General features: G+C 36.2%; 1 protein-coding gene across 1 annotated transcript; it reads right to left on the reverse strand.

Annotated features, from left to right (window-relative positions):
• Nucleotides 1–2,883: 2,883 nt before the first annotated feature.
• LOC128009792 (secreted frizzled-related protein 1-like) lies at nt 2,884–14,858 on the reverse strand. Its single transcript, XM_052592972.1, has 3 exons — nt 14,118–14,858; nt 11,280–11,360; nt 2,884–5,888 (listed from the first exon to the last, which is right to left on the reverse strand). The coding sequence occupies exons 1-3, from the start codon at nt 14,626–14,628 to the stop codon at nt 5,563–5,565; spliced, it is 918 nt and encodes a 305-aa protein (XP_052448932.1). The 5' UTR covers nt 14,629–14,858; the 3' UTR covers nt 2,884–5,562.
• Nucleotides 14,859–15,830: the final 972 nt, after the last annotated feature.

The following is a 15,830-nucleotide window of genomic DNA, read 5'->3' on the forward strand; positions in this document are numbered from 1 at the left end:
ACCACTGATTTCTAGTCCTCTTTTGGAAGGTCAAACAAAGTATTTTAATTTTCACAATGAAACACACAGCGTCTTCACAACATGACGGCAGCAACAATACTACAGAGAGAATCAAAGGTACGATTTCTTTATTTGTGTGAATATTTGGGCAGCATTATGCAAATCTTCTCACACAGTGACATACATGTTGGAGCGTGTTTAAACGAGGTGTTTTAGGAGGGCCTGGACGAGTCCAAACTTTTATTTAGAAAATCTCTTCGGGACCCCCCTTCCTTTCTTTCTCTAGTCAGGTCAACTGTGCTAAGGCATGACCAAAATCTTCACATTTATTATTATTACAGGAATTCCGTCAGGTCAGATGAGTGTGCAAACTTATCAAATGTCAGAGTTGCTGGAAAGATCAGACCTCCCACGTGGCACCAAAACGCTGTTACAGATCCATCTTGGCCACTGCATGAAGATAAGTAGCACTTACAGTTTATATTATGCCTTTAAGAAATGCAGAGGCTTTTTCCAACTTCATCAGCATTTATTTAATCAAGAGGTTGCCTGTTATCCACTTCTGGACATCATGAAGCAAATTCCTATGTAAGTAAGAGAGTCCGAGACCAAATGGAGGCAGAGGTGACTGGAAGACGCAAGCACCTAAGCATTCTTTGATGCAAGCTTTTTAAAGAGAGTAATCATAACATAATATCTGTAAGGAATCTAAACAATCATCTTCAGACTGTCTCATGAAAGCACCTCAATACCTTTTAAGTATCATTTTTGTTTAGTAAATGAATGCAGTACAACCAGGGGCATAGGAACAACCTAAAATGTGTTTACATTTTATATTTTTTAAGTTTTAAATTCCATTAGTGACAATTATCATCCCTATGACAATTTTAAACATAATTAAAAAAAAAAAATTCATAAGGGGACACAATTCGAAAGTATAACAATGCAACGTTGAACATCTATCAAGCATCACAAATTAAAATGGCAGAAGTTGAACTGTAAGGTCTATTTTATGGTGTGCTGAATTGTCTCATCTGATATATTAACAACAAGTCAGTTTATCATAATTATAATCATTTATGAGAATACATTTTTCCCACACATATTTCAAAACCATGATGTTTGTTCATATTTTCATAGCATTCATTATTATTCAAACTCAACTCACTAATGTTTTACAATTGTGAACTCTAATAAACCCCACTTTAAGTATGCAAATATGGTCTGCCTGTTAATGAACACTAATTTAAAGCAGAAGGTGTTGTCTGAATTTTGGAAACAAAGAGAGAGAGAGAGAGAGAGAGAGAGTTTTAATCATAGATTGTTTCCTAATAAGGCAAACTCTATCCTTACTCTTTCCAGGCTTTTGAAGACAGCTGCAGTAAATATGACGGGGATGAAACCACATCTGAAATACATTTTGCAATACTAGGTCATTTACTAAAACCATCCAAAGATTGGTCTTGGTGTTCAGAGGCGTCATGCCCATTCAAACGGATTTTTGAGCCAAGGGGATTTTGAACGCAGCTTCCCAAAAGACAAAAAATAGGCAAATAATAGGCTATTTTTAATACTTCCCAACAATCACACGGGCGATATTAGAAGGTGCAGTGTTGCACAGCATCAGCTGATGAATTCTAATCTGAGTTTGCTCGCTGGCTGGCGTTGTGCCACAGAAAGACGCGTTGTTACAGTATTGCGCATTATAACCAATCACACACAATTCTGTTGAGTTTATGAATTCAATGGCCAATCAGAGGCATTCAGGTGAGTCATCGCTGAAATGCCGGTGTTTTGTTCAATCGCTTGCTGAAGGAAATCTGCTCTCTGACAATTCTCTCTCATCAGAAACAACAAAGTGCAGATGTGCATGCGAAGTAGGATATTAATTTCACAGTATAAACAGCTTCAGTAATTTTGACATTTTTTGAGGGTGCTTAAAATGTTCTTTGATAACGTAAATCCTCTTTGTTTTCTTTCTTATGATAAAAGTGTTATAATTAGTCAATGTTTTTATTAAATTCACATTAAATACAAAGTCAATCGTATTAAAAATATTATATGGCATGTCACCCATATTTGGTGCTTAAGTAAAAAGACAGGTTTTATGCATAGTTAATAGTTACTATTAAAGTTACTTAGTCCATCTCCCATCATAGATCAACTAACAATCTATAAAGGTGCAAAATGCATTTACTTACATTAGAGAATCAAGATATTTCATGATATAGTTAACACGTTTGGGAATATTTTGAATAAAAAGGAATATTTAAATAATACCCACCCAAATTCACTTGTGCCCCCTTAAAAATGAGTGCATGAGCCCCTGTTTTATTCCTGCATTTTTCATTCTTGTATGTTTTTCCATTGAGATCCACACCAATGTAATTGCTGTTGCTGTTAACAGGAACTAATGGTTCTGTGTTTGAACATCACACCAATCACTCTGAGTTTATGTAGTTGTCTTGTTGATTGATTTACCATGTAAGTTTGGTTGATGTGGTTTATTGCCTTAAACCATAAAACGTGAGTCATTGTGTGCACTAGCCTAGAAAGACTTTAAAAATATTTACTTTTTAATTTTCAGAATACACAAATGCCGAAAGGTGAACCATTGTCATAATTAAAACACATCTCAGTATGTATTTGTCTGTGTGTAGTTGGTATAGATATGCCATCATCCAAGACTAACTCTGTGAAATCAGTTTGACAGCCGAAACATAAGAGATTTGTTAGAGTTTGTGTTTCATATCATAACCATATTGAAACAAATAAGAAAAGCATGCCTAGGTTGGGATTCTTCTCAAAACACCACAAAGATAAATGGAGTATAAAAACAACAATTAGTTGTATCTGGCAGTCATGTCTGAGAGATGCAGACAGTTTGATTAATCCTGACAGTCTATTTTATTAAATTCTTTTACATAGAGCATGCCCATAAATCATCTGAAACATGGCAGTGAAATTGTAATTTATTGAACTTGTGCTGATTGTTGATATAAGACTGTTGCAACATTCTAGAGAGGATTGACATGCTTGAAAAACAAGCAGTAAGACTGAATGATGAAATTTATTATATAATAAAAAAAATAGTAAAGTAATTTCATTTTATGATTAATTTACCTTGGCCAGCATCAACTAATCACAGATCAACTTATATCAACTATGCAAAATAAATGTGCGAACTGAATTCTAGGATAAATAATATTAGTGTTTTACTGGTCAAGATGTTCTGTATATACTGACCATAGAAATTCTCTGTATGAGACAATGACTGTAAATGACCACCACAAATGTGTTTAAAAAATGAAACTTTGAATTAATAAAGACTGAAAATAACTTGGGAGTGCAAACAACATTTTTTATAGTCTTTATTTTATATTTGTGCTAGAATTTTATGTACAAAATGATTTCCAACATAAAAAATAGGAATTGGGAAACATTGAAACTAGTAGTGCTACACCACAAGAAGATAATTTTAAGGAAAAAATGAAGGAACACTTCATGCAATGCACACTATGCATTCTTAAATGATTGGTGACATGCATTTTAGACAAAGCTGTGGACTAAAATGTCAAGAGTTTTGCAATTAAAAAAACCTTTCACCTGCAACGCAAACAACATTATACACTAATAACAGTACCAAGTTGTGAGATTAAATGGAAAAATGTCCTGTAGCAATGAATATTTTTATCAGTATTGTTGATGTTATATGCTATTGAGTACTGTTCTCCTTAAAAATATTTTACTAGTCAGAAAACAGTTTGTTCTACAGCAGATAAAGTATAGGCCTTTGTATACAATATTCTACTCAGTCATATGGGACTGTGCAGTTCAACTTGTCATATACATGGCTTTAGCAGTGCAATAAATGTTATGCATATATATCTTGCCAGTAATTAAGCAAAGCAGACCTCTCATTATTCACTAGAGAACTGCTAAACAAATTTAATGACTGATTGGTACAGGTCACAGAAAGGACTGTGACAAATATATACTGTAAAAAACTGTTGTCTATTGAACTTGGAGTAACTATAGCAACTTATAATAGATGCAATAGACCAATTTCAGTAGCTGTGTCCGAAACCGCTCCCTATCCACTATTTAGTCATTATATCGGGAGTCAGCAATTTTGTCCGAATTCTGAGTGAACGACTTCATTCCCTACATTCGTCCACTACTTTTTTACCCACAATTCATTCTGATTTCGAGTGTACAACCGATGTACACTCGCTGAAGCACTATTTCCCACAATCCAATACAGAGAACCGACAAGCTGGACGTGAGAGCGAGTTTAAATGAGAGATACCGTTTACATCTTTATTATTTCTGCTTTAACGGTAATTTCATAAAATTATTTATTAAAATATTTTATTTAGGCAATAACTGTTTAATATGTGACTAATTTACTGAGGTGGCATCATTGTTAACTTACAAAAATTATGATAATTTGGTATATAATTTAAATTTTTAAATTAACGGTCGTCTGAAGGAGCTCTATAACTTAATATATCATCTGAGCTCAAAACGCTGCTCGGGAGAGTGTCAAGTTACTAAAAATAATAAATGCATAAAATTATGAATGTGTTAATGTCTGTTATTTTTGTTCTAAGTATTTTAAAAGTATTTAATGATTATGAACATAAAAGCATTACAAAACAAATAAAAAAACATACCATATATAAAACCCCAAAGCTGACGTGGAGGTATGTATAATTACAATATAAAGTCATTTTGAGTGTTATTGCTATTAATATTATTATCTAAAATAAGGTACATGTAATATAAAAGAACATATGACAATGTTTTTGCAACCACTCCAAGTCTCACTTGCAGTGTATACGCCACTGTCCGAATCCGTTCACTTATTTATTCACTCCTTCCTGATATAGTCCACTCAACTGCCATACACTATATAGGGATTAGTGAATGAGTGAACGAGTGAGCGATTTCGGACACAGCAAGTGTTTCCAAACAGAGATGACATTTTTGTGAGTGTTTTTCTTTCAGACTAATCCAGTTGGAGTTATTTAAAAAATTGTCTTTGATCTCTCAAACTGTTTGATGCCACTCAGCGGGTGTTGCACTGCATCGGTCCTTGAGAAGTTTAATAAAAAGCGCATCCATTAAAAAAATGCTCCACCACAATGTTTGTGCAGATGCAGGTGACGTAACTTTGACGTCTACTCCAAACTGGTCTATATGCCTAAAGAAATGGCTTAATGTGGTACTTTCACAGTGTCTACAAAATTGTATCAATAAATGGTGTATAACCAACAATCAATTGTGGGTGAATTATGATAATTTTACAACATATTATCACAGGTTTGGATATATACAAAAGTGATCCTTTGTTTGTGGTGAAGAGTTTGTCTACTGTATCATTCATAATCTTTTCAGTCTTTGACAGCGCATATCCAAGACAAAATACCTCAAGTGTATGATCTATACATGAGAAATATATATATATAGTTATAGTACACGGACACTGAAAAAATTTAACAATATTTTGTGTAGCCTGGATGTGCAAGTTCATAAAGTAAGTAGGAGCTCTGAGAATGTTTATTTGAAGACATTCTCAAAGGCAGGGCACTTGTGGCTTTTGAGTTTTTTCATGGTATTTTTGAACTCCTTGCTTGATTTTTCCCACTTGTGAATGCCAGTTAGAATGTACTGTTTGTCCACCTTGCGTCCCATGATAAGGTATGTGTTTCTGAGATTTTCTAGCTGCGTGCAGGGGCAGTCGGCTCCATTCTTCAGATACAGAGTGAGATTCTTCAGGTCCTTCTTCTTCAAAGTGCCCAGCTTTAGGGGTTTTTTCCTCTTCTGCAGGATCACCTTGCGATCCATGTTCTCCCGTTTGACCTCTTTGATCTTGGTCTTTATGGCTGAAAAAAAAAAAACAGAGATTTGGATAAGGTTGAGAATATGGATAAAGAAAAAAGAGAGAATTGCGATCAGCTTTTTGAATCTTCTCCAGTGGGTGGAGAAGAGACTGAAGATTACATCATCTTACCAGTAAATAATAGTTTTCGGTATTTCTTCAAATTAGGCCCTTATGTTTATTTCTATAATGACATGTAGATTTTGAGCTGCTTGGAAAAGCCCCCACACTGTTTTTAAACACTGCTCCCACCTACTGCATCTGTTGTGGCCTATGATTTTGCAAAGCTTCGTTCAATCTTGCATTGTATCCCTGGACTGTGCAGCACTCTCTCATGTACACAAAGTCATCTAATTTTTCAGGCCATGTGCCGCGTTCAGATAGTCCAAGAAGGGTTTGGGTTGAAAGGGGTATCGCTGGTAGTTTCCAAATGTCCAAGGCCATAAAAGAGAGATTAGACTGCTAAGTAATGCAGGAGGCATAAAGAGAGATGAAGGAATGGGAAAAAAATGAGGAGAAGGTGTAATCAATATCAGTCCTGTCTTCTCTTGTCAATGGTCTCAGGGCAAAGCCATAATGATACTGGTCTCTCTGTCATGAACTCTGTCAAGTTCAAGAAAAAAAAAAAACCTTGCAAACCTAAACCGCTCTTAAAGCTGTATTCTTTTCCCAGGGGGCAAGAATGTCCCAAATTGCAGCTTCACTGCCCTCTGCCCCTCTAGACGTAACTTGATACTAGGTTTTGTCCCTTTGAATAGCTCTCTTACAAGCTTGGGGCAATTAGTCAAAGGTCAGAATTTTACTAAATGGATATTTTGGCCGTAGGTTAAATGGTCCTCATTCGACTATTACTCCACAAAAAAAAAAAAAAAAAAAAAAAAAAAAAGCACCAAAAGTAACCACGGACTAAAAAAAATTTTTCTACGATTTTTAACTAGTCACATTGAAAATATCACTATAATATGATTCAGGTGACATTTTCTTTATTAACCCTCTATTTAAAGAAATTTAACGCACCAGACGTGAACTTGTCAACATGATGTAACTGTTAAACAAATCTCTTGTTAAATATCTTTGCAAAAAAGATGCATGAACTACAACTACATGTTGTACAAACTTGTCTTATACATATGTTGAGAAAAAATACAAGGAAAATGCTTTTTAAAAAATCTCAAAAGTCAAGGTAATTAAATTAACAGCCTGTCACCATGATGCAAACACGAAATTTCAAAAACATACAGTAGATAGTTTATTAAAGGTTTTTATTGGATAGCGCTGCTTTTCCATAGTTTTTTTCAGTGTGAACATGAAGACGTTTGACTGTTTCACATCTCTTACAGCGTCTCATGCATGAAACAGCATTCTAAAAATGTGGCGCTCAAAGTAAACTTATGGTCCTACACACAGAGCACATCACACCAACATGCAATTGGATTATTCTTTTATCTTTACTGTTAACATTGGCATACTATCAAAGTATCTAATTCTAATGTTTGGTAATATTTCTATTCAATATTGTGATTCCTCGAGTTATACAAAGTACAATTGTGGCAAAACATTAAATTCAAATTAATCTATAAAATATATATATTGTGTTAATATAAATATATATGTACATATATAATGTATAAAAAATATAATGTAAATATAAATCAATTAAAAATAAAAGACTAAAAACATAAATAAATCATTTTAAATGCTAGAAGTGAACTACGTAAAGTGCTATATGGAAACAGATATTCATTTTGAGATTTGCTAAAGATTAATTAATAGTTAAATGTTAATTATTCGTGTTTTTTAAAGATTATTTTTAAGTGAGCATTATTTGTCTGCAAAGGTGATCTAGATGTAAAAATAGAAGGGAAATTCTGTCACGGCCGCTCTTTTGACCACTTAATTCCTGTTTTAATCTAGCTCCACATTTTTAGATAAACTCTCTTAACCTGTTTATCTTTTCATTTCCCTAACCTTTGCACAAGTCAACTCCACGGTGGTCTTCCCATAATAACGTCAATGGCTGTTACTTCCTCACACTGCCTTCCAGGTGATTTTTTTCTTTTCTCCTTCTGGGTTAATGATGGAGAAATATGAAGAGCATTAACATCTTATCAACTTCAACAGTCGAACATCAGTGACCCACCAGTGAAACTTCAGAAGAATTTGGTCCAATTAGCAGTCCGATCCTGAAGACCCGTGGAGGAGGGGAAACATCGGTATTGAGATTTACTGCTAAATATGCTTTAACAACCTGATCAGTCCATTGGCTGTCAGTAAGCAGATCACAATGAAACTAAATCCTCATCATATCCTCTTAAACCTTGTCTTATAAATATCCTCTGCAGCCTGGAGCATGACAATATAATGTTTGATCATTGCCAAGGAAAGTTAAAGTCCCCCATGAGAACCCCTTTAAGTCATGAGAGCAGCTCTTCACAATGTTATACTGTAATTCAAAGAGTTACATGATGAAATGTGTTTTAGTCCGCAACCCATAACCTCATATCTCACACATCCTAACTTCTAATGACTCTGGCAGAAAAAGGCCTGTCTTCCCAGTATTATTAGTGCACAGGGAAGGGATTACAGCTTGATCTGAAGTCTAAAAAGGAACTTAGTGTTTGATTAAATAAAAATATGGTCTGAAGGTTAAAGAAGGATCAAGTCAGGCTAGAAAGAGTCTTGCCTACCTACCACATCCAATTTAGCTTAGTTCAAATGCCGCTTTAACTCCACTGTGAATTCCTTTTGCACCTTGTGTTTGTGAATGCAATCCTTACAAATGCAGGGACATGGCTACAGTTAAATACCTTCATATGTGGCTTTACAGCTAGCACGTGTAACACCACACTTTCCCAACAACAACAATGGGAAAGCTATAATAATCCCACTCTACACAGATAGACCCACATCAGTGAAACCATTTTACTGAACCATGTGAGGATAGTAAGCAAATATTGTGCACAGAGACCGCACATAGTTGCTGCATTCATACGACATACTATAAAAACACGAAACAGCCACCGTTTCCAAGCACAGTCGGTAGATCAGATTCTAAACACAAACCCGAGCAGATAATGTTTCGATCTCAGATGGTCCAAATAAGTCATTCATGCTTGAAAGCTTTGGTAAATATTTGATAAATAAGACATAAACAAAGAGATCTAAATCAAAGAGATATAAATCAAAGAAATCGTGTGGTCACAATCAGTGTTCTTTCCAAAATGAAATGAACCAGTTCGATTAAAAAACTGTGATAAACATTGCTTTAAAAAACCTTTTAACCTTTGCCCCTGATCTTTGACCTGGCTTCCTCTGTCATTTTGGAGACATGTCCGCAGCCAGAAGTAACGATGCCATAAACTCAGTAGGGTGAGTTCGAGCTCAAACTATTCAGAAACATGGCACCTGTGGCTTGGGGTGAGCTCCAGTTAAAATGGTGCTACACCATGCAGTTTTACTACAGGAAAGCTGAGCATACATCACTGACCACATGACAGACAGCCAACTAAAGTGTGCTAATGTAGTACTGTTTTGTCAGAAAGGAGAGACAGAATTTGAATAAACTGTATCTATATTTTGTGATCTGTTTCCATGTTCTTCATTATATCTTTAGGATTGTCTAAGTATCCAGAGCTGTTCAAAATGTCTAATGAGAAACCAATACGTATACAAGCTTGATTTAGGGACTAACCCATACATTTACTTCCTCACTTACAGCAAGATTTCACAGCATGAACCCTGCCTTCCCTCACTGTCTGTCTTTGGCAATATCCTGGAAAACAAATGTAGGACTGAGGTCACAGAGAGCGTGTCAGTGGGGTCGGTTTACATAAAGCTGACCAGAGAAAGACGGCAGCTTTCCAGAGATAGCTAACCCATTTCAAACACTGAATGAAACTTTATGGTTTTGTCAGAGACTAACCAAAACCAGCTTTTGTTTTCCTCTTCAGAGGAAGCCAGGAAGTCACTCTCGCACAGCTCTCCTTTTGTTGAGGTAACTCCTGCTGTGATTGGCATTAATGGCTGCAGTTACGGTCTCATTTAACAGTCATTCTTGTTACCATCCTCAAAAATAAATGTTCAGTCACACTGAACATCTAATAACAAGAAATTAAACTCATCTTTTCTAACAGAATGGAAAAGAAAAGGCCACCAATGTACCAATGCCATTCAATCAATATATCAATCGAAAGTTGGGATGCCAAGATATTATTATGGTTTAAAAGAAGTATCTTATGCTCACTTAGGCAGGCATTTATTGGATCAGTAATGCATTAACAACAGTAATATTGTGAAATATTGTAACACTTTTTCAATTTCCATTTGAATATATTTTAGAATTTAATTTATTTTAAGTTTCATTTAAAAGAACAGTATTTATTTGAAAGAAAAAAAATATTGTGCATGATTAATTTATTTACCAATGCATCCTTGTTCAATAAAAGTATTACACTATTTAATATTATTATTATTATTATTATTATTATTGTAATCTTCCTGCCCTTGAAAATATAATATATCCAGTTTACTCCAGTCGCCAAAGAGTAAATTCAGACTTTGACAGCCTCTGCCCAGAGGTCAACCCCTGGGCTGTTGTCACATCCAGACAGGAGGGCAAACATCCCAATTTAGAGCACAGCCAAACAAAGACTGTACAGCCTCTGTGAATTACCTCAATTCATTAGTTAAACAGCCGTGGCCTCTCAAAGGGTAATCCAAACCATTCAGCTGCTGCTGTTTTAAATGTTAAAACCATTGCATTGTTCCATTAAAAGTGGATTTGGCAGTCAAAACAGTCAAATATGTGCAAAATAACAAAATTGTGATCTAGTGATGCTTGAATCTGTCCCAAAAGCAGTGTTAATGGCCATGAAATAAAATATCATTCTAGCTCTTGACATTTATGGCTAAAGAAAGCTATGACTCAACGTGATGACTTAACGCTGATGAAAGGTGGACCTCATCTTTAAACTAAACTAAACATTACGATTTAATATACCAGTAAGCAAGTCATTATAAAAAAATTAATTGCTATGGTTTCCTCTCATGAAAGAATAAAGTTTTCCCTCATTATTCTTACGCAAGACCCTGAGAACCAAGTTTAAGATGAGCAAGAACATTAAATTACAGGCATCTGTATGAAGCTGCTGGGGAAGCTGAAGGAATAGGTGAATACTTTTGGTTCAAGACTGTGTGGTTTTGGCTGTTCTTTCAAACTAATATACTGTATATCAGTCTTGGCTCTCTTGCATGCCTAGTCTATTGCCAGAATACAGAAGATGAGAGAGGAAGATGGGCTGCAGTCCTGACATTTTCAGTGTGTGAGCACAAAACAGCATGGATGTGTGGTTTTTCTGTGTGTAGGCATGTGTGATGTGTGTACTTATGTTCTTACCAAATTCACTGGCACACATGTGGTCCAGAATCCCATCCGTTTTCATTTCATCGTCACAAGGAGGACATACTGGGGAGTATCCTAAAACAGAGGAAATACTGTCAGTGAAATGTCTGAGAAATTCATCATTGGTATCAAAATTCAGAGGAATTGTGACCAAATGTTTTTTTTTCTTTTGTCTACTTGTGTTTAGTCCCAAATTGTTTGTGTGTGTGTGTGTGAGACGCTTTGGAAAGTCTACATTTGGCTTTTAACAGAGGTGATCCAATCATAGTGAAGTCTTCTTTCAAAAAGAAGATAATTCAAACTTGTTTAACTTTCTCTAATTATCTACACATCAGGCAAGCCATGGGAATTTCTCCTGGCTTTCTTCTGTGTGTTTTTTTTTTTAAGGGCCTGTAATACATCCTGCATGTGCTTTGAATTGTTAGTATATTCTTTTTTTTCTTTCCTTTTTTTTTTGCACTGCTCTTCTCACAGCATTAAAAGATTAGAATCAAACCTTTTTAGATAGACATACAAATCTTTGCTTGTTTCGTTCTTTGCCGGTCACATGGTAATTTGAAGTAAACCAATACGATCTCTGTTATTTACATTTGTATATAATCTATTGTTACAAGTTATGCAGGTTAGAAAAAGAAGGCATAGGACAACACCCCAATAACTGGCTTACTGTAATTAGGACAACTATTGTTCTCCAGATACCTCCCTATAGTCATGGAAACAGAGAAATTAAGCCTTGTATGTACCTTTTAAGGTTTTTAATTAAATTCTATTGAAATTCAAGCAAATTATCATTATAATTTGTTTTGGTTTTTTTCAACAGAATCAAACTCCTGTCTGTCTTTATTTGCACTATTTGCCAAGACTTTGATTGAATTTTTGGTGACTAGTTGTTTTTTTCATTTGCATCTATTTAACAGATTATTGTGAAAATTGCACTCGGGTGAAAGGAGCTTGTAAAGACAGCTGCTGGCAAGGAATTCCAAAGGTAAACATTTTTATGTCACAACTTTTCTGCGTAATGTGAATTATCACTCACTTGCAAGCTACCAGTGGATCAAACCAATGTGCAAAAACGTTTATTTTAAAGCATTTTTGGATGACGGCATCAGTAGCAGTAAACTTAAACTGCCCTGTGGAGGATAAAACAGGGTTCGAAATTCAGTGGCTCTTGTTGAGTGTTACTTTCTCCACATGCATTATTGCCATGGAATCACAAAAAAAGCAGACAAATGGTTAGGGCTTAACCCCTTGTAGAGAGTAGGAAGAGACTAAATCCTTTCTTCTCTTTAACCCGGCACTGCATGAAGCTTACATTGGGTCGTTGAGGGAGGCTATGTAATGTATCTGTGGCTTTGGGTTCATTCGATCCTGATGCTGATAGCATGTGATAACAGGATCTCTATGGGGTGCTTATTAATTTAACTTCTCTCTCTGGTATTCAAACTTCCAAGCCACCATGCTAGTGATCTCAGGACTGTGCGTCACTAACAGCAGGCTAGGGCAGATGGCAGAAGTCACAAAAGTATCTTCTCTCAGTGTGGTACATCGTTCTGGCACAGTTCATTTTAAAACACCATGTTGTATCTTTTGAAATGGAAATTCCCTTGTAATTTATGAGCCATCTACATAAACTAGTTGTACTTTCCCTTGTCTGAGACAAACAGCTACAGGGTTTGAGTGTTTCCATAGGGAACTGGTGCCAGATAAATAGTCCACATGACTACAAAAAGATATACTCTAACCTACCTACTTACCTACCTAATTTGCTTTAAATTACAGGGGAGGTTTTTAATGGGAGTATCTAAGAGTGTGGAAATGTATTCATTTCTTTTCTAACTGTCGAAAATTAAAATTTTCTGCTTTGGTGCCACCAGTAAATAAAAGCAGCTGTTCAAATCTCTCCCTTTGTCTGAGCTGAAGTACTATCCTCCTGCATTACCTTATGGGAAAAAAATGCGTTAACAGGCACAGCAGGGAAGCCTGGCAAAGTTTTTGCTGGTGTCGTATTGAAATAGCATAACATTTAAAGAAATAACAGGATTACTCAGTAGGTGAATTCATTTTAAGTCATTTTTTGCTGCCTGCATACAGAGTCTTTTTTACAAATTGAAACTACACTAAAGAAAAGGATCTATTCAAAAAAATAGGTGCTGCAGTTGCGAAATAACACCAAATAAATAGATATGTAATGGTCTGTTGTTGGAACACATCCCAGCGTTGTCCTGGAACTCAACTAACACCCTGAAAGCAATTGCTACCAGCTGTTAAACAAGCAAAAATTCAGCTCTTCATCTATCATGCTTTACTTAAAAGCCACATCCCCTGCGTCCTCTACAGATGTTATTGTAAGGAACACGTTACCTATAGACATTTTCCCAAAACTGAATCGCTTGTCAAATGAGATAAAACTTTTAGGTATTTGAGAGCTTGAGAGGCAACAAAAGGTGTGATAAGTCTAGATGAAAACCCCCAAATGTCCCTGAAATAACATTGCAATTGCCTTTAAAGAAAATCAGGTGTTACTTCTCACACACAACAAAAGGTGAAGGCTGTAACCTAAGTAAAATAATACTAAATGTATACAGTATGCATTGAAGCAGTCAGTAACCTTACGTTTATCAGGATAAAAAGTGCCATCACTGAAATATACAGACAGAAAAGAATTCAGTATTTGCAAAACAATTACATTTTTATATTTTATACAATTATATTTTTTGTGACATATTTTCATTAGCCTCACATATATCTTCATGTTGTAGTGAAATCACACTTGATAAAAATAATAATAATAATAAGGCCAAACTTAAACTTTTCATCAAGACCTGGACTTACCAGTGGGCTTGGAGGTCTCTGTGGCATTGGGTGCACTGATGCACACATCATCTTGAGGAAACTTGTCACAGGTGAGCATCTGAGGCCAGGGGAACCCAAATGCTTCCATGATGGGTGTGCAGCCATCACGCACATCTTCACAGAACCAGCGGCATGGGTAGATGGCACTCTCCAGACACAAAGGGGCAAAAAGGGAACAAAGGAACACCTGAGTGCCCGGGTGGCAGTTCTTGTGCACCAGGGGCACCCAGCTTCCAGCCTGCTGCTTGACCTCAGCCATAGACTCATGCTCCAGTAAGTTGGGCAGCAGCATCTTTTCGTAGCCCACACCATGACAGAGCCTCAGGTCATCTGGGATGTCCACACACTGCGGAGGCTTGCCATAGGGTACGTTGCCTTTGTACCCTGGATCCCAGGTATCATACAAATCCTCAGATGTTTGGCCCAATGAGACTATTGGTATTAATAAAATGACGATCCTCCAAAGGAACAAAGATGCGAAGGACTTCATTGTGAACACCTGGTCAGGATCCCCAGGCTACGGAGCCCAAAAAGCGGCGAACCTTGAGTGAAATTAAGTCTACTTTGTTTAGAAAATAAGAAGGCAGAGACAAATACCTCTGAAGTGAAAGTACTGAAGTTGTGGAAACTCCAGCTCTGAAGCCCTGTAGCTAGCTGTTGCTGACTCACGTCTGAGATGCTTGAAATGCGCTGCGCTCGAGACCAGGGGAGATGAGACCGCCTCGGCGACCAATAGGAAACGTTCTGCACCTTTTGCTTCTCATGTGTCAATCAAAGTATTCAATGCCCCAGTGAATGAGCCAATATCCCCGCCCGCGTGCGTCTCTCTCACTCGCAGTTTGTTAAAACAGATCCTTAATAACTTCATTTCGATAACATTATTCGAGGCATTGAAAAGCATGAGGAGTTACTCGTTGAAGGCTCGCGATAATGACTTTTACAATATTCTGAAAAGCCGACATTACCTGAGGGAAACATGCACCTATTACCACGGAACTCTGTGGTTTGCCATGCAATTTTAATTCCATGTAATGCGGTCTCCTCAGTATGTGCGGAATAACCTACGTTTAGACTGGCTACTGATTTTCTTGATATATGTCATTTCTGTTCACACAGTAAGCGTTTAAAAGTCTATGTGACTTAATATAACTTTATTTGCTCTGTGTTTGTGGTCTCATTTCTATTTCAACGACCCGAGTTAAGTTAAAATGTGAGGTGTGAAATCGCCCGGCGTGTGTTAACTGTCGTTTTGCGCAGTTGTTTTGCTAATCACATTGGTGAGAGAATGAAGATGAAGATGTCTGGAGATGGCTCAGAATTCATTATCACCAATTCCCGTCCTCAAGACATTTTAAAGCAATACGGTCATTATCATATGCTTTACATAGCACCGTTTTAACTGGAGAACTGTAGAAAAAAATTACAATGCCGAATACACGCAAAATGTTAGTCAAGGTTATCTTTCCGTTCTCAGTTTAATTTGAAAATATTATTAAATCGTCACAAGGTCCTTTTTTTTTTTTTTTTTTTTTTTTTTTACAATAATACGTGTTTTATACATAACGCGGGTCTGACCCTATAAATGTATAACATTCGATAAGCTTCTATACATCTCTTCATACTTTTTTTCTTCTAAAATCCTACACCTTTAAGGTTGTGGCAGGTGTGTTTTTTGTAAATTCCATTGTCTAA

This window comes from Carassius gibelio, chromosome A5 (genome assembly GCF_023724105.1).
Source record: "Carassius gibelio isolate Cgi1373 ecotype wild population from Czech Republic chromosome A5, carGib1.2-hapl.c, whole genome shotgun sequence".
Classification (NCBI taxonomy): domain Eukaryota; kingdom Metazoa; phylum Chordata; class Actinopteri; order Cypriniformes; family Cyprinidae; genus Carassius; species Carassius gibelio.

Coding starts and splice junctions, on each gene's coding strand:
- LOC128009792 (XM_052592972.1), bottom strand. CDS start 14,628: ATGAAGTCCTTCGCATCTTTGTTCCTTTGGAGGATCGTCATTTTATTA. Junction 11,361..14,117: donor AGAGACCTCCAAGCCCACTG/GTAAGTCCAGGT, acceptor CCTCTGTTTTAG/GATACTCCCCAGTATGTCCT. Junction 5,889..11,279: donor CATGTGTGCCAGTGAATTTG/GTAAGAACATAA, acceptor TTTTTTTTTCAG/CCATAAAGACCAAGATCAAA.